At 44.6% G+C, this 20,909-nt stretch overlaps 1 protein-coding gene across 5 annotated transcripts in view; it reads left to right on the top strand.

Moving 5' to 3' along the window:
* The window catches only part of SENP5 (SUMO specific peptidase 5), a 46,015-nt gene extending 27,866 nt beyond the window's left edge, over positions 1 to 18,149 (top strand). For all 5 annotated transcript variants that reach the window (XM_032446481.1, XM_015871707.1, XM_015871710.2 and 2 more), the window contains exons 2-10: positions 845 to 2,422; positions 5,575 to 5,680; positions 5,834 to 5,981; positions 6,621 to 6,668; positions 8,489 to 8,566; positions 11,101 to 11,238; positions 12,773 to 12,856; positions 14,204 to 14,254; positions 14,341 to 18,149. In XM_032446481.1, coding sequence (XP_032302372.1) covers positions 1,465 to 2,422; positions 5,575 to 5,680; positions 5,834 to 5,981; positions 6,621 to 6,668; positions 8,489 to 8,566; positions 11,101 to 11,238; positions 12,773 to 12,856; positions 14,204 to 14,254; positions 14,341 to 14,451 — 1,722 coding nt within the window. In that variant the 5' untranslated portion in view covers positions 845 to 1,464 and the 3' untranslated portion in view covers positions 14,452 to 18,149. The remainder of the gene's footprint in view (positions 1 to 844; positions 2,423 to 5,574; positions 5,681 to 5,833; positions 5,982 to 6,620; positions 6,669 to 8,488; positions 8,567 to 11,100; positions 11,239 to 12,772; positions 12,857 to 14,203; positions 14,255 to 14,340) is intronic.
* Positions 18,150 to 20,909: the final 2,760 nt, after the last annotated feature.

Raw genomic sequence — 20,909 nt, 5'->3', positions numbered from 1 at the left:
GAGTCCATAACTGTGAGCTGTGCAGTGAGGATGGATGGATATTGTCATGGAGGCTTTACACTCTTGTGTAGTCTGAGATATAGGGCTCGCTTTGAGGCGCAAGTTTTAGAGGGAAAAGGTAGTTCAAGGTGATTAACTAGCGTTCTGCTTTGTTAATGCAAAGATAAACACTGGTTATAGCAGCTGATGGCTTTGCTTCATGGAGTGAGCTGTTAATGTAAATACAGAGGAACCACTTCACAGAGTACATAAGCTGTGTCATGCTTTATAGAGTCAGAACATCAGAATTTCTTCTGTGGCAGTACATTGCTGGTCCCTTAAGGGATAAAGATTTTTGTGAGTGTGTGAAGTGCCTTCAGAGCACTGCTAACATTTATTGCCCAGGAATAAGTGTTCTCTTTGTACAGTGGTGATGGAATCAGGTATGTGCACTCACTTGTTGCCTAACTTGGGCTTCAAAGTCCTGTTCTGAAGAAGCCTTTAGAAGCAAGTTAGTTAACTGTGCTTGCTTTGCAGCATGGGTATTGAACAAGATTTAACCTAAGGCCAGAGAGTCAGAAATTACATATAGGGAGCGTGGGCTGCATGGGGATTGCCTGTTTGTGGCTGTGCCTCAGGGGGAGGTAAATGAGATGAGCCTGTTTACACATCAAGCCGCTGCAACCATTGCTTTTTATTTTCTTTTATTTTATTTTGGTGTTTGAGAGCATGTCCTGGGGAAGGTGGGATTGTGTTTGGAGGGTAGGTGGAATTTTACATTACGTTGCCTGGGGAATTTGTGCCTGAATTTTCTACTGTTGCATCACGGTACAGATAACTGAAATCATTTCCTTTATTCTTTCAGCTGATTTGTGAGATCACGATGAAGCAGAAATATGAAAAAACATGGAAGAAATTTGCTTGTGAAAATAAGTCAGTTGCTTGTCCTGTCTAGAAGATGGACTGCTGGATTTGGGGAGCTCGAGAAACGCTGCTTCCAAAAGGAATTCTTCCTAGCTGAGAGGGAAGGACAGCACTCGGCTAATTGTGAGCTTAAATCACAATAAACTGTTCAGAAGTCTGCAGTGCACAAGGAGGGCACTTGAGCTCCAGAGCAGGTGGGCTCCTGATGTGCAGCTAAATGCAGAAACTTATCAAAAACCTACTGTTGAACCATAGAGCTTTCCTTACAAAAATACTGAGGGCAAAAAGTTCCTGTCCCAGTCTCAAAGCTGAAAGCCCGTATGGAGAAGCAGTAAGAAAACTCAACAATGAATCCTTTCAGAGCGAAGATCCCTTGGACAAAGAACTAGAAACTGGCGCTCCTCTTAACAGCATCTCTAGTGACGTTCATTGTGTCTGGTGTGGTACACAGCATGGTGCTGCGTTACCTGTAAAGAAAGGTGGTTTTGTGTATGGTGGGGAGGAGAGCAATAATGGTGCGGGCAACACAGTCCTGGTAATTTTAAACAACTATAAAAGGAAATGCTGTTGCAAAAGGAGTGGAATGGAACTTGTGGCCCCTTGACAACTGTAAAGAGGTCCAAATTTAGCCATAATAATGTAAAAAAGAGATCTTTATTTATGATGCATAAGAAACTTTCTATGGTGAAGTTTCGGTATAGAATTATAAAATCCCCAAAACTTCGAGCAAGAGGCAAAACCTGCAAATTGAGAAAAATTAAGCCAAGGTGGGTGAAGAAAGTGACGAGGGACCATCGAGAAACGCTCCGGCGGGATTTGGAAGGTGGATTGTGTGATTGGTTTTCCTGCTGGAAATCTAAAAGTAACTGTCTTTGGAATCAGTACAGCTTATCAGATATGAACAATAACACACCCACATCTTCGGGTGAGGAGAACGAAGTGCCCACATCTGAGAGTGACCACGTGCAGGACACAGCGCTGTGTGCTGAGCTGCGTTCCGAGGAGCTGGGAGCTGGGGGGCAGGAAGGCAGCGCCGGCACCGTCCTGCCAGAACTGAGAGCTGGAGTTTCTCTGCAGGCAGAGACTGGGCACGAGGTGGAGATCGGCGAGGCTCCAGCAGAGGATTGCAGCTCCGATGTTCTGATCGGTGTGGTAGCAAAAGATACTGCGGTTTTGGGTCAAGATAATGCAGAACAGAGTGAGGTTATGGGTGTAGATGGAATGATACTGTTACAATCCTCCTTGCAGGATTCTGATGTCAGTGACAATTTGGCAAATGGACCTTTATCCATGGAGCTGGCACAAAATGCGGACAGCTCGAACCAAATGGAAGTGGAGGGCTCCTTGAACCTGGACATTTTTAGTGCAAAGCTCCTCGATCACCCATACTGTAAGAGTCCTCTTGAGGAGCCTCCACCAGGAAGCACAGGACTGAAATCAGGAACTCGGAAGGGAGGCAAAAAGAATGGTCAGAAAGCTTCCCGTGTGGCTGATGAGCAGTTGGCAGCGTGGCTTTGTGGTATATCTTTTTACACATCTTAGGGCTTGCTTCCAAGAGTTCCTGAAAACTGCTGGATGTGTCGTGGAGTTTAATGTTGTTTTAATTCCTTTGTTAAAATGGCTTCTTATTTTGAGTTGGAAGAGGTGCTGAGTGTAATACTTAATGAAATGAGGGTTTAGAGAGGAGAGCTGTGTGAGTGAAGGCCAAACTGATGCTTAGCTGGCAAGGTTTTTGAGGAATGGTTGAATAGTGCCTCTGATTTTAGAGAATGCAATGTGATTTGGTTGGGGTCTTTGGGAAAAAGTATTGGTGGACATTTAAAAAGTCTTTTATCACATGGTTCTTAAACCCAATGGTGTGAGGTTAAAATATCCAGTTTTTTCATGCTTGTAAATTATTACTCCTAACTTGGTTTTCGAGAACACACAGCACTCTGATACTTCTCTACAGTCTTATCCACTCATCTTTTGCTCTGTTGTGTACTGAAACTAAACCATGTAATTTCATTATTGCAGGTTTTAATCATGCGGAGGTTCTCTCCATGCTTGTTAGTGAAGGAGGTTTAATGAATCTTCTTCATTCGTCTTATGTTAGTTTAAAAGGGCAGGACTCAGCTTTCAGGAGTGCAGGTTTAGCAAAAAGGTTTAGGGATTTTTTTTAGTCAGTGCTGAGCGTGCAGTATGTGATAGCATCTAACGTGGACCATACTAAGAATAGTAATCAGTGTCTTATTTATATATACCAGCATACTACACCCGTAGTAAGAGTACTAAGTGAATGTGTTACAGTGCCCAGTGCCACTAATATAGTGTTCAGTTCTGGTAACTAAAGTCTTCCTTTGGAGGAATTGCCCTTGTAAATTCCCATGAAGCTGGAGCTGGTGTCAGCTAGTGTTAGAGGGAGAGTTTGATGTGCTGTCTTTTGTCTGTCCTGCTTTTTAGCCTCACCTGGATTCTCTCTTGCCTCCTGGAAACTTGCAATTGAATCCCCAAAGCAAAATGTATAGGACAAGTTGGACCTCAAAAGATGGCTTAGTTTTCCGTATCTGCAAGTTAATGTGGGGTGTGTTTCTCTATGACTGGCTTGATGTAATCCAGTAGGAACCAGGCACTGAGTAAGAAACTGAGAGAAACTGCTGTACCACATTGAGCCGAGCACTTCTGCAATGGAGTTTTAAAGTTTGTCCAGCAGAAAAAAAGGGATGTAGTCCTTCTCTAACAGCCGAGGACCAAGATTGGGGTGATAGTTAAAGTTTTAAAGTCTGATAGTCATGTTTCCCATCTTGTTCATGGGAGGCTTTCAGAAAAAGAAAAGACAATAAATGGACTCAGGTTTTTAATACTAGACAATTTTAAGGGAGCTTTTACCTGGCTTATCAATAAAAGTAGGTGGGACTGCTCTGCATTTTCCACATGGCTCAGGGCTCTTCTCTGAGCTGTGATGCCAGGTCTGCCTTACGTGTACGTTCACACTTCTGGGTCCTCTCAGCTGAAAACCTACAAAGAACTTATTGATTCTGGTGTGACTCTGTACATGAGTTCTTGCCTCCATAGGAGCATTGTGAACAATTTCCTACATCCCTGAAAGATGCTGCTGACCTGGCAAGAGTTGTAGGATATGCATGAAGGAGATGTCTTAGGATGCTCTTGAGTTTTGAATGTCTCTATGACAGCTGGCTGTGGATGCTAATGAGCAATGTTATTCAGTGCTTTCTGATGAGAGCAGGACTCTAACTCCTGTCTTTTACGGTTGTACGATCTTATATCAGACCTAAGTTACAAGGGATAGAAGTTGCAGGTAAGCACGTGGCAGAGCTGTAAGAAAGGACATCTCCTCATTAAGGGTGCATCCTTGCTGTGGGATCTCCCTCCACAAGCCTCCCTTCCTTCTGTTGCACAGTATTTCTTGCTGCATCCTCACTGCTCCTCTTGTCTCTGTGTTTTGTTCTTGTTCTCCCTCCTTTCCTTCTTGTTCTGTGCTTAGTGGTCTTCTCCAGACACTTCATTCACTCAGATGTTTCTCATCTTGCTTTTTCCCATCCTGATCTTAGAAAGTTTCCACAGAATGTCATTAGCTGTTAGATGCCTCGTTAAGCAGAGAACTGGGTGTCTATTGCAGTCCAGGGATGCCCTCTCCCATTACACCTTGGCCTGAGACAAGTACTGCAGTTTGGATTGGTGCAGTTGCCCTGGACTGTGTTCTCAGATCCAGCTTTCCTTCTGTACGTAGAACATGTTTTCTGCTGCAGATGAAAACTTGTTTGCAGAAAGCTGGAGAACTTGGTCTTTTCTTTTCCCCCTCATGTTTGCTACTAAGTGTTGAAATTGTGTTTTCTATTTTCTTTCATTCTCTAATTAGTTTTGGATGTTTGGATGAGATTTGTGTCTCCACTATTCCAGTCTGGGGTCTGAGGAAAAAAAATATATATATTTATTTCCTAGTTGATTTTTTTTTTTTTTTTGGGGGGGGGCGGTTGATTTTTTTAATTCCTCCACTATTCACCCCCTCCATTAATTTCCAATTAATATCTTTTCCTTCTGCTCCTGTGGTTGTCCGGTGCTTTCCCAGACAAAGGCAAGCTGACATGGTTGTCTGTGGCCTTAAATACCATCCCTGGGATACAGAGTAAATGAGTTAACCTTGCTGACAGACTGGCATTCTTTCCAATGGCAGTGATGGCAGCAGAGGAGCTGAACAGACTGCAGACAGTGCTGACCAGGGCACGTTCTGCGTACCATAAGGAGAAGATATTGGCTTTTCAGTGAAAACTGTTGCGTATAAACGATATCCTTTCATGTTGTGGTAAAATTACTTATGATGCTAATTGAAACAGGCAGTGGGCTGGATTCTCCTCTTGGTACTGATATAATTAGCTTGATGTAGATATGTGTGTATATGGTGAGAACTGGGTCTGATCTTTTCCTGTAAAGCTGAACGATCAGATTTCTGCCTCTTTATTTTTGTCCTCCTCCCTTCACCCCGCTTTTATTTAATGTTGCCAATTCAGGATTAGGTTTTTTTTAGTATATAAATGCCATGTGTGGTGCTGCGTGTCTGTTGGGTGCAGAGTGACTGCTGCTCGTGCTTGAAAGAAATGACTGCTTTGTTGGGCACGTAACTTAGAGGGTTTCTTACATGTTTGCACTTACGTTTTTCTGGTATGTTTAAAGTATTCCTAGATGAAGTTATGAAGAAGTATGGCAGTTTAGTTCCGCTCTGTGAAAAAGATGTCATGGGAAGATTAAAAGAAGACTTTAATGAAGATTTCTCCCATAGGTGTGTAGCAGTATCACATTCTGGACTTTATAGAGGACGCGTTGCTCACATTGCTACCGTGTGCTCCATGTCTGACACCTAAAGCAGTAGAATTTCTTTTGATGTGACCTTGACTTTGACTTACGTTTTTCTGCCTCTTCGATCTTGTTTTAGAAAACCTTTTATCACCAGGGAAATCATGAAGTATCGGGAAAAACATCCGAAATCCTCCACTTGCAACTTCCAGGTCTTCTATAATAAGCACATGCTGGATATGGATGATTTAGCTACACTGGATGGCCAGAACTGGCTGAATGACCAGGTCAGAGACGCTTGGTGTGTGCGTGGTTCTTTCCCCTTCTTAGCTCTCTTTATGTCGGGGTATCTATCAGCTGCTCACCTTCTGCTGCATTATAGATAGCCTGCCTGTAGTGGAAAAGCACAAGAATGTGGTGAGTGGCTTTTACAAAGGCAGGTGGAATAGTAGTGGTTACAAGTGGAAGAGAGGAGGAGTCCCAGCTGAGCTGCTTCCTTTTGAAGGAGTGATGTTTCTCTGTTTTGAGAAAATAGCAACTACCCGTGTATGTTTGAGTGTCTCCTCACGAGCTCAATGCCAGAAAAGCAGAATACAAGAGCAGCAGAGTGAAGCAGCAGGCCGTGGCCCCCAGCCAAAAACCAGGAAGGCTGCAGAGCCAAGGGCATGCACTGGTACACTTAAATTGAATTAAACTGCATTTCAGATTGGGGCAGGCTTCAAGCAGTCAGTTACACAGCCTCTCTCAGGGCAGGCCACTATTAGTTCCAGAGCGCTTGTCCTTCAGACTACAGCAAAACGTTTCTGTAATTGCTCAGCTCCTTGTTGCTGCTGTAAGTGTGAAAGATTGTGGGTTTTGGGGAACTTGTGGATTTGGGCTTTATAAAATTATTCTGTACTAATTCAAATATTTGCTGACTCTTACAGATAATTAACATGTATGGTGAACTCATCATGGATGCAGTCCCTGAAAAGGTGGGAGTCTTTGTTTTTGTACAAATGTACGTAATGAGAGATTGAGAAGGGTGAAGCACTGAATATTTCAGCTTTAAGGTTTTGCTCAATGATGTTCTACGTGGTTCGGTTACAGTTTGTTGCTTCTGTTGCTCAAATTTTCCTCCTTCCCTGCACTAAAATATGATTCTCAGTGCTGTTATTTGTTTCAAGAATCTGTTGCATGAGCTCTGCAGGTGGTTTCTGTCCTAGCCTGATTTACTGACCTACCTGTGGAAGCTGGCTGCCCTATTTTCTCCCATCCCACAATCCTTTCTCTCCCGGAGGTTTCTGTTCCCATCCTGTCTGCTTCTAAACAGCTTCCTCCATGTCCTTGTTCACCAGTCCAGTATTTTAGCTGAATTTTCTACTGGAGTTGGATTCCTGCTGAGATGGCAGACCATGAATGGCAGCATCTGAACTGTGCTCACGTGCTGCTTGTGCTCACTCACCCCGCAGCTGCTCAGAGAGCTTCAGCTGTGTGCCTGCTGAGTGGGAATGGACGCAGCAGTGACTGCAGCACTCAGCTTTGTGCACCCTCAGCAGAGTGTTTGCCTCTTCCCAATTGCAACGTGGCACTTAGAAAACTAAAAACAAAACAAAAAAGAAAATCAAGACAAAATTTCCAGCAGTGGCAATTATAAAAAGCCATCTGTCTACTGGTAGAGCTGAACAACTTCAGGTGAGACCACAAAGGAAGAACCAAACAAAGCCATTTTTAGATGAGCTCTGCAGAACCTCACTCTTAAAATCTTCACGCTCGGAAGAAAGAGCTTTGTTGCTTTGATTGGTGGCGATGGTGATTCTTCATTAGTATTCTCTGTACTTCCTGAGCATGTGCTAGGGCTGTGGTGCTGGAGATTGTATCTGTTTGCTTGTGTCTGCTTTTTCTTCATAGTGCATAATTGAAATCCTCATGGGAGATTTTGTGCTGGTACCTCAGAATGTGGTTTTGAAGTCTGCAGGCATAGCTAATGGCTGTTAGCCTGCGTTTTCAGATGCTGCATTTTCTAACTTTAAGTAATAACTCGAGCCATCTACCACCTCTACACTAGCAGAATTATTAAAAACAGACGTTGCAGGTTTGCACCGGTATTATTCCATTCCTGTAATTGCAAGAAGCAAAGCATGGGGGATAATAGTGTTAACCTGGAGCTAAATAATTGTTTTTAACATAAGTCTGCATTTTTTCCCCCCATAAATGCAGGTTTTCAGTTACTCAGAAAACAGATGTGGTATAACTTAGCAATGCTTTTAAATAGCAGAATATTGTTTCTGTCTGAAGTCCGGAGCTGGTCGTAGTAGTTGAATACAAATGACTCTCATTGGACTGTATCTCGTAACTGTTTTGATGAAATTTATTTTGATTCTTTTTTTGTGTTTCTGAGCTTCCAGCAACCAAAGTTACTCCTTTTTGTCTCACCCCCACTATGTTAATCCAGTGATCTCTTCCTTAATCCCTTTAAAGAACAGCACAAACCTTATCCTGGTGTTTTTCTCCCAGGCCCATCCCCACCAAAAATCTAACCATGATATGCCTGGAGATACCAGAGGGTAAATACAAATGCAGCAATGACTCGCATCATATATTATGTGGAAAGAGGGCTTGATTCTTGTTGTTTGCTAAAGAACAGTGATAGTTTAGGCTTGGCAAAGTCTCTGGCCCTTCTGGGGTTCTGTTACAAAAACCTGCATTAAATAATGCCTCATTATGAGTTGTTCTGTATAAATTATCCTGGAGGCAGAGGAATGACTGTGCGTGAGGATTTCTGTGTTCACTTTTCTCTCTCTCTCTCTTTTAGGTTCATTTCTTTAACAGCTTTTTTCATAGACAGCTTGTAACCAAAGGATATAATGGGGTAAAGCGGTGGACTAAAAAGGTACTTTATAACTCTGTGTTGTCAGTGCTGTGGTTTTTCGGGGTTGGGTCGAGTCACTAATTTGAAACTGGGTCCAGCCAGTTGTCTGCAATGGCCAGGTTTGTAAAGGAGCTGTGCAAAGTGAGCTGTGGTTAGCAAGAGCAGTTGTGTGTTGCTATTCAGGTTACCTTGCTTCTGTTGTGAAATAGTGCTTTGAGTGGCTTCATCAGCAGTGGTGGGTTATCTCTGGGTATGTTTGTGCAAGCTCTTAATTTAGCTGCAAGAAACGTCTCTTACTGCTCATGGCTGTGCCAGGTACACTGATCTGTGGGAGAGCAGACTTAGTACTGCTGCTTTCTTTTATCTCAAACCGGGATTGTTTGATGAAATCAAACTGCTGCTCCAGTGGAACATGTGCCAGTGCTGGCGAGCAGAAATTAAGAGTCCGGCAGTTAATAAGCCACACTGTTGTTTTCATGACAAGGACAGAATTCACCTTGCTTTCCAGAACCCGCACCACATCATGGGCTCTGATATTTCCTGGGGTAGCAAGTGCAAAGAACAGCACTCTGTTTTCGGTGAGCATTTGTCCTTTTTAATGTGGTAGATGAGGCAAGACTAATCAAAGGCCACGCTTGGATGTATGATCATTCTGCAGGAGCTCTTAAATAGCGCACATCTGTGAAATGCAAGAGATGAGCTCATTATCCGAATATAAAACCTATTCATATAATTTATTAAAATCTCTTTAAAGAGACCCAGAATATCGGTGCTTGCTATTACAGGATTTTTAAGAAGTTTTCTCTTGCAGTCCGAGTTTTGCAAAAGCTCAGAAAGGGAAGGTAGGTCCTGAAAGTGCAACCTGTGTTTCTGTTGCAGCTGGGGAGGGAACAGTTTTTCACTTTGATTTCTGAAGAATCTCAAAAGCAAGAATGAGAGTTAGTTTCCATTTGGAGGATTGATGTGGACTGCTTCATTCTGCAATAAGCAATTGAGAGCAGCTTGTTTCTACTTTTTAAACACACCGTAGCATTGTGCCCAGTGTTCTAGATGTGCTGTTCAGGATGCTCGTGGCTGAAGCCCAGAGGATGTGCTGCTCGGCCCTGTCCTGCTCTTGTCAGCCCCTTGGCTCTGCACTGTCGTGCTGCCACGAATCCAGGTCCCCACCATCTTTGCTGTACGTCAGCTCTTAATTACAGACTCTTCCAGCTTGTGGCTGCCTTTTCCCACTCTTCTCCACCAGGTCTGCACACCTGCAGCAATCCCACAGCGAGGGCCACGTTAGGGCCCTTGGGTTCACCAGGCGCTGCTGCTGCTGTGCATTGCAGGAGGGGCAGTTCATTTATCTTACTCCAGCTCTCCTTTGCGGGCTGGCCGTGCTGCTGGCTGACATCTCCCTGCTTCTCTGTGAAAATGATGGATCGCCGCGTGCCGAGTGTGCTGTAATCCACACGGGGAGCGGTTCCTGCAGGAGGGAGGAGGGATCGGAGATGCTCGTGACAGTCAGAATGGTGTTGTGAGCGAGGAGGGGCTGATAGCTGCTGTGAGTGCTCAGACCCTTCCGTGCCTTCAGCTTCCCACTGCTATTCAAAAAACACACTTTTCCTTCTGACAAACGACCTGCCTTGTTCCAGCAGTGCAGCAATTATGGACTGTTCAAATTGCACTGTGCTTTTTTTTCTTCTTTTTTTTTTTTTAAAGAAAAAAGCAGTATAGAAGTCTTTGCACAGGATGAGTTCATTTAGTTCAGCATTCTATTTCTTCTTATTTTCTGGACTGAACCACACAAACCCCAGCAATTAGACAACCTTTTGGAGAGGAGTGAAGATCATGAAAGGCCTGGCTTTACTCGCTTCCAAAAGCGTAAGGCTCATCTGCCACACAGGCACCGGCCTGTTGCATCTCATCGACTTGTTCTGTACTTGGAGACTTTCTCTCCCGTCTGCCTGCCTGTGGCCACAGTGCATCTGCTGCAGCACAAAGCTCAAGGAAGGAAGCGTGCATCTGCATTGCATTCCCCCTTCCCTGCTGGCTGGAGCACCGTGCAGCCCGGCTGCCTTCCCATCTTACAGCAGGGGGAGTCGGGCTCCATTGCCTGCTGGTTCTGGGGGCTTTGCCACAGTTGCTCTGTGCATCAGCTGCCTGTGACGTGGACCGGGTGGAAGTCAGCGGTGGTCATGTTGCAGGAATAGCATTCCTGAAGGGTCGTAATGAACTCACACTGAGTCTCAGTTGTATTCCCATAGTTACTCGGAAGAAGACCCACTTGGGTACAGGTGCTGAAGCACAGTGTGGGCAGGCTTTTGCCACAAAGGCTGGGGTGACTAACTGCGGTGCTGTGTGATGCTCCTTAGCTGCTGTCAGTGCTGTAGGTGTACTTTTGTGCCTGCTTGTAAGCTGTGTGTGAAAGGCATGTGAGGAATGCGTTGGAAGAGTGGGTGGTGGAAAAGACCACTTCAATGAGGGGTTGTTGGAGGGGACGCTGGGATACGATTAGTCTTATGCTTTTCTGTGTATTGTTCCTCTAATCCTCTAATGATTATTGTTCTTGCCAGGTGGACTTGTTCAGAAAGACTCTCTTATTGATCCCTATTCACCTGGAAGTCCACTGGTCCCTCATTACTGTGAACATCCCCAACCGAATCATTTCGTTTTATGATTCCCAAGGCATTCATTTTAAGTTTTGTGTAGAGGTAAGAGTGACAGCTGTCTGCAAAACTTGAACTGGTTCTTTAAGCAAATTACCCCTCTTCCTGTCCATCCTTAAGCTTTAAAAAGCAGCATGTCTGCTGTTGACCTGGAGGGTCCCAGAGTGAACCCACACCAGGAAGCTGAGGTCAGATTGCACGTTCCTTGAATGGCCTGGGTGTGCCTCAGTGCACCCCTTCTTGCTCTGCCTTGTCACTCCCACAAAGAGCGGGGGCTGAGAGCCACAGCCGTAGGTAAGGAGATAGTCTGAGAGAGATTGAGAGCAACTCTTTAAACTGCTACAGGATGTGGCTTTAGGAGTTGACAAATTGCAGTGCTATGGGGGGAGGTTGCCAAGGTGAGAGAACAGGGCTGAAGGTGCCATAGTGCTTCCCAGTGGGGTTTATTTGTTACTGTGATATTAGTAGTGTGTTGCTTTTTTCCTCTGCACGAGAATGGAGTGAGCACCTCTGACTGTAAACCAGCTACCTTCTGAAATCATTACCTGAACACTGGAGGGAAAATATCAGTCCTGCTTGTGAAGAACAGTCAGGAAGTTTTTGCTGGGACTGGCAAATTGCAGTGACCTCTTACAAAAGCTAATTTTGTCAACTTAATTGCTTGTTTGATGTAGCAGTCCTCTACTTTAAACTGTGTGTAGCTGTTGGCTTACAGCAGAGATGTAATTATTGTACCCGGGAGGGTTCCCGGCCAGCACTTCTGAATGAAGATAGTGGCTTCCTTCTGGCATTTGCTGAAGGTGAAGCCAGTGTTTGTTCTGGGAGCGAGAGACCTCATGCTCTCTGGCTCCTGAACCTGCTGCGTAAACTAGAGGTTCCTCTGCAGCCCCACAGTCTCTCCTGCAGCTTCCCATCCCTCTTAATTGTCTCGTGTATGTAAGACATTTCTATTTTTGCCCTCTCTTGGGGGTAGGAGGCCAGTGCTCAAAACTCTCCTGTGGTCTACCCATTAAGTTGAATGTTAGTGTGCTGAAGTGTGTTTAAATTGTGCTATAAACCACCAGCCTGTTTACAGAGAAGTAGGATTTACTTAACCCAAGACCAGAGGCTCATTTATCTTGCTTCTTTCTCTTGTGTTGGACTATTTTTTCCTGTATGTCACTAAAACGCTCCCTGGAGCTTTGTTGATTAGCTGCAGTACTCAAAGTGTTTTTCATTGGAATTCAAGCAGGAAAAGGCTATCATCCTGAATACCAAGGTGGCAGCTGAGTGAGAGCCCACGTGCTGAAGCTGTGGTGCATGTCCATATGGCTGAGAGCACTCTGATGTTGTGTACAAGTGCCACAGTGTGCAATGGGGCTGTGGGGCATTGCAGCCTCCCTTGATGGACCAAAATGAGCCTGGGTGGTGTAGAAGGCTTTGGTCTCTACCTCTAGGTCTGAGCCCAACTTCTAATACTTAATGCTTACCTGGAAGTTGTCCTCATTGTCAAAAAGCTGTCAACAAAGATGTCAGTGTCTCTCTCTTGTTCTTTCTCTGGGGAATAATATTGTTGTTTTCTCACCTTTCCTTTATAAAGAACATTCGAAAGTATTTGCTGACTGAAGCAAAAGAGAAGAATCGCCCCGAGTTCCTTCAGGGTTGGCAGACTGCTGTGACAAAGGTAAATGGCAGCCTTCTGAGTCCTGCAGGATGACTTTTTGGTGGATTTTAGGAGATTGCTTCTATACCTATATATTTTTTATAAGTAGTGAACTGTTTCATGCTGACTATGAGGAAAGTGGTAGTGCTACAGGTGGTTACACATGGGAATTAAAGCTCTGTCATTCACCCACCTCCCTCCAGGTCTTTAATACTTTCTGCATGTAATTTGTTGACCTGAACCTGATCTCTGGTCAATTAAATATCCAAGCAGCACAAGCTGTATCCAGTGCCCAGGTTTGCACAAGGTCATGAACAGAGTGAGCTGGAGACTCTGCTTTCTAACTTCTCCCAAAAGGACTCTTCAGAGCTAAGCTGGGAGGAAACAGATGAGTGCTGCTGCTGCCTGTATTTTGTATTTGCAATGGATAGGCAGCTTGAGTCTCTGGGGCTGTTTGTAGCACATTACATTTGATCACAAGTAAACAAAGTCTGGCAGCAATAAAAGGCAATGACTTGTCTGTAGTGTAAATGAAGGAATAGGAGATTTGCGTAGCCATCCCAAAATTGCTCCAAAGATGGGGAAAAAAAAACAAACAAAAACCAGGTCATGGCACTCCAGACACTCCCAACAACTCCCTCCTTGCACAGGATTATTTTTAGGTGATGCTACAATGGAAGAATGATTCCCTTCTATGCTTATGCACACCCTGTGCAGTCAGGGTTCATCTTCCTATATTCTGTTAGGTAGGGGATTTGGGAGATGAGAAAATAATAATTTTTCCCCCTTTAGCTCCGTGTATCAAAGATCGTGTGTGGAGGAGTAACAAAGGTTGAAAGTCACCATCTGAGGCTTCTTCATTCAGTGCATTGATTCAGTGACTGACCACGTGCCACCTTTTGTGTTCCTTCAGAATCTTTGGTGTGGCTGGGGGAGAAAAGCCACTGCTTGTTACTGAGAATAATCTTCCTCTAGACCAGAGTGGCTTTGCTGATTTTGAGTTTGAGTTTGGTGCTGTGTAAACTTGATGGTGCTGCACAAACATTTATTTTAACTAACTGAGGAGCTGTTCTGCCTACGTCACTAAATAAACTTGAAAGAAAGAATTTGTAATTTGTTTTCAGGCCAATAGTATATATTTTTCTGAATGTAAGGTGCCATTCTAGCTGGGTGTTGGGTGTCACCTTGCAAAATTGGGTTGAGAATATGCGATTACAACTGCAGTTACTGTTGCTGCAGAGCAGCTGTCTCTGGGAACAAGATACCTGGTAGTTGTGTGGTATCTGCTTTTGGACTTGAAGCAGGACTTAGAGAATGAAAGAATGGGTAAAGATCTCATGTGCCTCTTCTTGTTTGTTTTCCTTCTAGTGCATTCCACAACAGAAAAATGACAGTGACTGTGGGGTTTTTGTGCTCCAGGTAAGAGCTTTCTACAAACAATCGGTGGCTTATGTGGTCCGTGTTGCGAATGTCCTGTTTCAATTGAGCCTTTTCCTTTTCTTCAGTACTGCAAGTGCCTCGCCTTAGACCAGCCTTTTCAGTTCTCCCAGGAAGATATGCCCCGAGTGAGAAAAAGGATTTACAAGGAGCTGTGTGAACGCCAGCTAATAGACTAATAAAATGCAGCCAACCTAATTTCTCTGGCATTTCTGACAAGTTGCAGCTGGTGTTTGTTTACTTGAATTTCTGAAAACTTCCCGTGAATTTTGAGCAATTCTCAGCTGAGTGGTGTGGCCACTGTTGTTACCTCAATTTTCTGACAAGCTCTGTAACTGGCAGAATATAACAGAGTTGCCGTAAAATATTCCTAATGTCGGTTTGGTTCTCTTTTGTTCTTTCCTGTATTTAATATTTATTATCTCAGCATGCATATAGGCAAAGCATGCAACGAAAACCATAAAGCTGTAGATTTGGTGCACCTTTGAGATGTAGCTAGAAATGACAAATACAGGTGAATTTGTCTGGAAACAAAAAGATGCATGATATGTTTTCTGATGCAATAATGCTTTGAATGTATCAAAAAACCCCACACAACTCAATGCCATAAAAAGAACAGCTAGAACCTGTTTGATTACTCTCTTGTCCTCGGTGTGGCTGAATAGTACAGAATGGCCACTTCTTGGGGTGGCTAAACTCATTTATGGAGTTCATTTGCAGAGTCCCCTTTTTTATATAGCTGAAGTTGCTAATTGAGTTTGTTCTGTTAACACTTACTTGGCTGTCATTAGTCAGCCCATCCCTGTAGATAAAAAGCAGCCTTTGCACAGAAAGGAGGTTTCACTGTTTGTCTGTGTAATAAAAAGCTGGAAGATGTGCAGTCAGTCAGATTGATGGCGTGTTCCTCCACCCTGCAATGTCTCCATGGTGTGTGTATTAAGGAGGAGAATTGTAAACCTGGCCCTGAAGAGTCGCGGTTCAGATACTAAGATAAAATCCTTGGCTGTAACTGTTCAAATCTCAGATGGTTTGAGTCATTTTTCCACAATATGAAATGTACCATTTCTGCATCTCTCTCTTCAGCTCTGTCTTTAAATGAATTCCCTTCTAGCTTGTTGTCTTTAACCTCCCATTGGCTTTTGCCTTCATTCAAATATAAATTAATTCGTTCCTGATGCATCTGCTATTTGATTGTCTCCAAGCATCCCTAGTTTCGTTTGCGTTCAGCAGCACTGATGGGACTGGTTGGGAATAATGGCACTTGTGGTGGGTGCTGTACAAACACAAAAGAAATCATGGTTCTGCTCTGGAAGGGCAGTAGGCTGCAAATCCAGCACTCAATTTTGCAGTATTGTTGCACTGAGCAGGGATAAGTGAGAGCGGTAGATCTTGAGACTTTGGTTTTTCTGCCTTGATCTCTAAACTGTGATGTGTTTTTTGATGAAGGAAGCCAGTTCTGTTTAAAGAGACTGCTTGTACGGGACTGCTACAGCAGCAAAAGTCTTTGCTGTGTTTTTCTGCCAGTTAAGGGAGTGAGCCCAGAGGAAAACTGTTCTCGATACTACGCATCATCTGTTGCACAGCTTTGCTTTGACTCTGTGTCTGTCCATAGCCCTGACTTGTGACAGAAGAAAACCACTCTGACTTTGCTGTCTTGCAAATTAACTCAGGCTCGAGCCGAGCCAGGTGCAAATCCCTCCTGGATTATCAGAGGGAGCTGGGAGAAAAGAGGGAATGCCGAGTGCAGTCAGGCTATAGGAGATGGAAGCGTGCACATGCTGAGCTGTGCTAGAGGAGGAGGTTCAGCAGTAGCCTGGTGTGTTCCCACTTCGCCTTGTTGGCAGCTGGCAAGGGCTGGCTTAATTCAGCAAGATAAGGAGGGCCTGAAGCACTTGGCTAGATAATTTAAATAGGGAACTTAGTGAATCAAAAAAACCTTAAGACCCTGGCTGGCCAAGCATAGATTTACTCATAGTGCATAGTGCAGAGGATCCCACAGCACATGGTGCTTTTGTCTCTTCCCAAAGTATTGCTGACACGAACAGCAGCACCTTGGGGTGAGTGACTGTGAATAATGAAGGGTGACTTCCATGGAAACCAAAGCTTGGGGATGCAGTTTCTCACGTGCTAGGCCAGACCGTTTTAGCTAGTGCTGCCATTCTCATCTCTGCACACTGCTATTGTGTGAGTGGCACGAGTGCTGATCCTGCCATGTGGTGGGACCAGCTCCGCTGATCTGGGTTAGAACTAACCCAGCCAGGCTGCCACTCTAAACCCTGAAGACAGAGGAGTTCTCATGAAAGCAGTGCCAGCTTTGGATGCGTACAGGTGAAGCCATGCCCTCAGGCAGGACTGCCTGTGAGGAATGAAATGCAGAAAGGGGACTGTAGAAGCAAGTTGACTTCGTATTCAGAACTTAAGATGTTGCTAAGGAAGCTTGAAGGATGTGCTGCAGTGGTGTACCAGCATAGGAGAGGCCGACTTGTTATGGAAGATGCTTTGTTTGTGGATGTGCGTCTTTCTGCAGGAACTGAACCACAGCTTCCTTTGCCAACCCTTGGTGCCTGCAAATGATGGGGAGGAATCTGTCTTTTCTGTGTGAGAGGCTGGCAGGAGTCTTGGATCCTGATCTCTTTATCGGTGGCGTCAATAGAAGGACAGTATTTGTGTGAACTTTTGTGTTCAATATTGATGCTTTGAAGCAAGTGCATCTGCGCACCAGATCGCAGGAGGGGAAGGGGCTCGTGTCTGAGTCACTGCCTGGTGAGCTGGAGAAGAGGGTGGGGAAAGATGCATGTTGGAAAGTACTTCTTATGTGCTTCCTTGTCATCTAGAGGTTTGCTGACAAGTGTTCCAGTTGATTATGGGGCAGTACAGAGAAGCTGAACTCAAGTCTCCAACTGTGAGTACAGCAGTGAGAGGCCTCTGAAAAAAAGAAGGGGAAATTGAAAACAGAGCTAATGTAAGCAAAGTCTGTTGGTGCAGGGTGGAAATTAATCACAGGCCTTCAGAATCTCAGACTCTGTAACGCTGTATCTTGTGAAACTGGACTAATTAACTCCTCCTTGGGAATGTCTTTGATGCCTTGAAGGAGATGGGCTCCATGATCTGTCGTTGCTTTTACCATTTCTTAAACATTCGGGGCTATGTAGAGTGTTTTTATTATGAGAGGCACATTTACGTGGCTGTAGTTATGGCTGTTAGCAATTCCATTAATGTGATATTCAGAATTTCATAAATCACTCTGAACAGGTTTGGCTGATGCTTAAATTTCACGATTCGTTGTGAAGAGATTGTCTCACCGTGCTGAGTTATACAAATAGGCCCAGAACGGGTAAAGCCTCTGTCTCACACGTGACAAATTCAAGCTAGCTGAGTTGTGATAAACCTTCAGCACAATTGGAAATAAATGATTAGTTTCCATTTTGTTTGCTTTAATCTATAGTTCAGGATGGCTGTGCAGCTGACGTAAATAAAAAGAGAAAACAAAATTGGAAGTGGTTCTGCAGGGCGTAGGAATACCCACTGCAGAACAGCAGGCGGAGGGGGCCTTAGTGCGGTTCCTTGGTGCCATTGGACCATTCTGAGCAGGGTGTGCAGGTGATGCCTGCGAGATTTGCTTGCACTGATTGATTGTGAGCAGCTGATGGCTCGTAGCATCTGCAGTGTGGTGTTTAACCTGCCTTTCCTTTCTCAGAGTTCTGACTGGCGTTACCTACTGTACTGTTTGCTCAAGTTAACATGCAGATTCAAACCCTGGGAAGTGATGTAGACTCGGCTCCACTGAGCAGTAACTGTGTTTTGTGGCTGTGTTCTTGCATCAAATGAGGCTCATGTTCCTGTGAAGTAATAAAATGAAGTTTTACCATAAACCCCATTTTCTTTCAGCAGTTTGGTTTCGTTTTAATTTTAAAAGCAACTGATGTGATGGTAGAGGGAATGTTTGTAGCAGCTTGTTTTGGAGCCCGTGTTATTAGGAGAAGCCTCCCCAGCTGATGAGTTCAATAACTCTGAACCATGCACTAATGATGCTCTCTGTTCCGTAGCATTGCTGGGATGGAGCTCGCTGTGGTTTAAGCCGTGACAGCGTACAAGATTGGAGGTGTCACACATTGCATAAATAAGGGTGGAAATGTTGCGTTAGGCACTTTGTACTAAGGTGGCATTTAAAAAAACACAGATCTGTCAACAGAACAGGTAGGGCTTAAATTGCTTCACTGGATCAAACTAAATTAATGTCCTTCTGGTAGTGCTCGCTGATGTAGCTGTGTAACCAGAGAGTTAAATCTTGTCTCTGCTGAACTTTACAAAGCCATACAGCTTGTGAATTTGTGATAACGGGAGGAATGAAGGCTTGGTGAATGACTCTTTAAGCTATTAATCATGAGACTGGCAACATCATTGTCTTTATTACATTCATAATTTAAAAATCCTATCATGGAGGAGGAAGCATGGATGCTTGTTAAATATATTATTTCACTAGAAAGTGCTAAGAAATCAGATCATTAAAGTACAGAATCATAAGAGATACTAGAACCTTGCCAGGAACAATAATTACTATTTATATGTAATAGGCAGCGGGAGGGAAAGAGATGGGTCTGGTTTGCTTGAGCCTGAGCCTAATGGATTTTACAAGTAACCAGCTAGAAGGATTTGAGGATTGAATTTACTTTTCAGAGCATGTAATGGGACAAACTACAGAAATGAATCAGTTGCAAACTGAGTAAAATATCTTGAAATAAACTGAGTTGTTTTCTGTGCACACAATAAGTGGGATGTGTGCACAGCAGCTCCTGTCCTGCCTGACATTCGGTGTGTTCTGAATTGCTGTGTTTGACTTCAGCTTTGCTGGTAACTCATCTCCCTAACAGTGCTTTCCTAAGGCTCCAGACCTTACCTAATGCTTCCTTCCAGGCAGCTTTGGGGAAGTGTCTGGGAGGAAAGGGGATGGAGAACCTGCGCTGTGTTGTGTTAAATGTGTCACAGAGTGAAGGGCAGGAGGGAAACTGAGCTTTAAATAAGATGTGTTTAACTGGATAATGTAGGTCAGGTCATGCTTATGGTATATGAGCTTGATACAGACAAGGAGCTGCCTTGTTTATGGAAACCTTTGGGATTAGCAGGAGAGAAACCTGGGGAAGAGATGCCTTCTGCAGGGCCCACTGCTCTGCACACAGGGACGGTGTCTTGCTTCAAGTCCGTGCATTTTAGGTCAACAGAATGCAGGCAACAACTGCGGCTGAAGAGGAAACTCCCAGCACAGCATTCACAATTTATCCTCAGCATCTCTGACAGCTCCAGCCTATTGAGAAGCAGACAGGCGTGCTCCTGCTCCGCTGCCAGCACTGCCTGCAGGCTCCTACCGACGGTGCTGATTCCAGCTCACCTTTCAGCTGCTGGCTTTTCTGTTTTGTTTGTTGTGAAACAAAGAAGTCTGGGCTACTGAGAAGTTTCAAAGCGTACCTTCAATGAACATACTCGTGTCTTGTTTGGGAGCCCTTACTTTGTAGATCTGCTTTCAGTTTTGCATGCTCAAATGCTGCTGCTTCTCACGCAATTAGTATAAGAAGGCAATCTTTAAAGGCTGCTATGAAAGGGCAGAGAGCAGGCTTCGGGGCTTCGTTTTTGGCAGGGTTTGGGGTTTTGTCTTCTGTTGGATCGCACTTCAGATGAATGTTTTTTTCCCCACTTTAGAGCCTAAACGTAGCTAACAAGGTTTTGGTTTTTTTTGAAAGCTTTGGGCTAATGAAACGCAACGCCTTAGATTTATGGCCACCTCACATTCTTGGAGACGCCCGCTTGTCCCTAGACAGGATGCCTCCATTTTTAGAGGGACGTACTTGGAGAGGATCGCCGCTATTTGGAAAGCAGGGAGAGCGCAGCCCGTCGGCTCCCCGAGCCGCTGTTTGATGACTTTAACAGATCATTTTACATCAGAGCGCACAGATCCTGCTGAGGCTCCTGGTGGGGCTGCCGCCCTTTCCTGCAGCCCGGAGAGTGCCCGGCTGCGGGCTGAGCCCTCTGCTTGCCCCGGCTGCTGTGCGGCCGCCAGATGTCATGCACACACCGTCCCAGCCTTCAGCTCCCCATTCCAGGCACTGTATCTGCTGGTTGCGTGTCCCCTGCCACGTTGGTTGCTCTCTCGCACGTTTCCCAGCAAAATCTGCACCGCACTCGCAAAAGGAATGCGTGTGTTAAACCAAACGCCGCCCTTCCATCCACCCTCCATCAAATCCACTGAAAATCCTGCTGTATCAAACATGTAAGTGTTTGGCTCCGGCGCGATTACTCCGGAGTCCCATCAATTTTACAAATTGACCGAAACATTTTTTGGTAGAGAAGTCTTGCATACCAGAAGTCTTTAGTCTGATCAAACTGCTGCCTTGCTATAGATCATGGCTGTTATTTTTATAGCTCTGTATTACCATGGCAAACGCTGGTGGTAGAGGGGGGAGAAACCACATCAGTAGCTACTTCTGTCTGATTTGTGGTCGCATGCTCGCAACTTGACATGGTTTTGCAAATAACTAAACAAAACCAGGAATTCATCTGGGGGGGGGGGAGGAAAAATGCTCCCCAAAAAACTGCTGCATCAAATATCTTGTGTGGAGAATGACTTGCTCGCAGTTTGGATCTT

This window comes from Coturnix japonica, chromosome 9, assembly GCF_001577835.2.
Source record: "Coturnix japonica isolate 7356 chromosome 9, Coturnix japonica 2.1, whole genome shotgun sequence".
Classification (NCBI taxonomy): Eukaryota; Metazoa; Chordata; class Aves; order Galliformes; family Phasianidae; genus Coturnix; species Coturnix japonica.
This window is presented reverse-complemented; position numbering and strand designations above follow the sequence as displayed.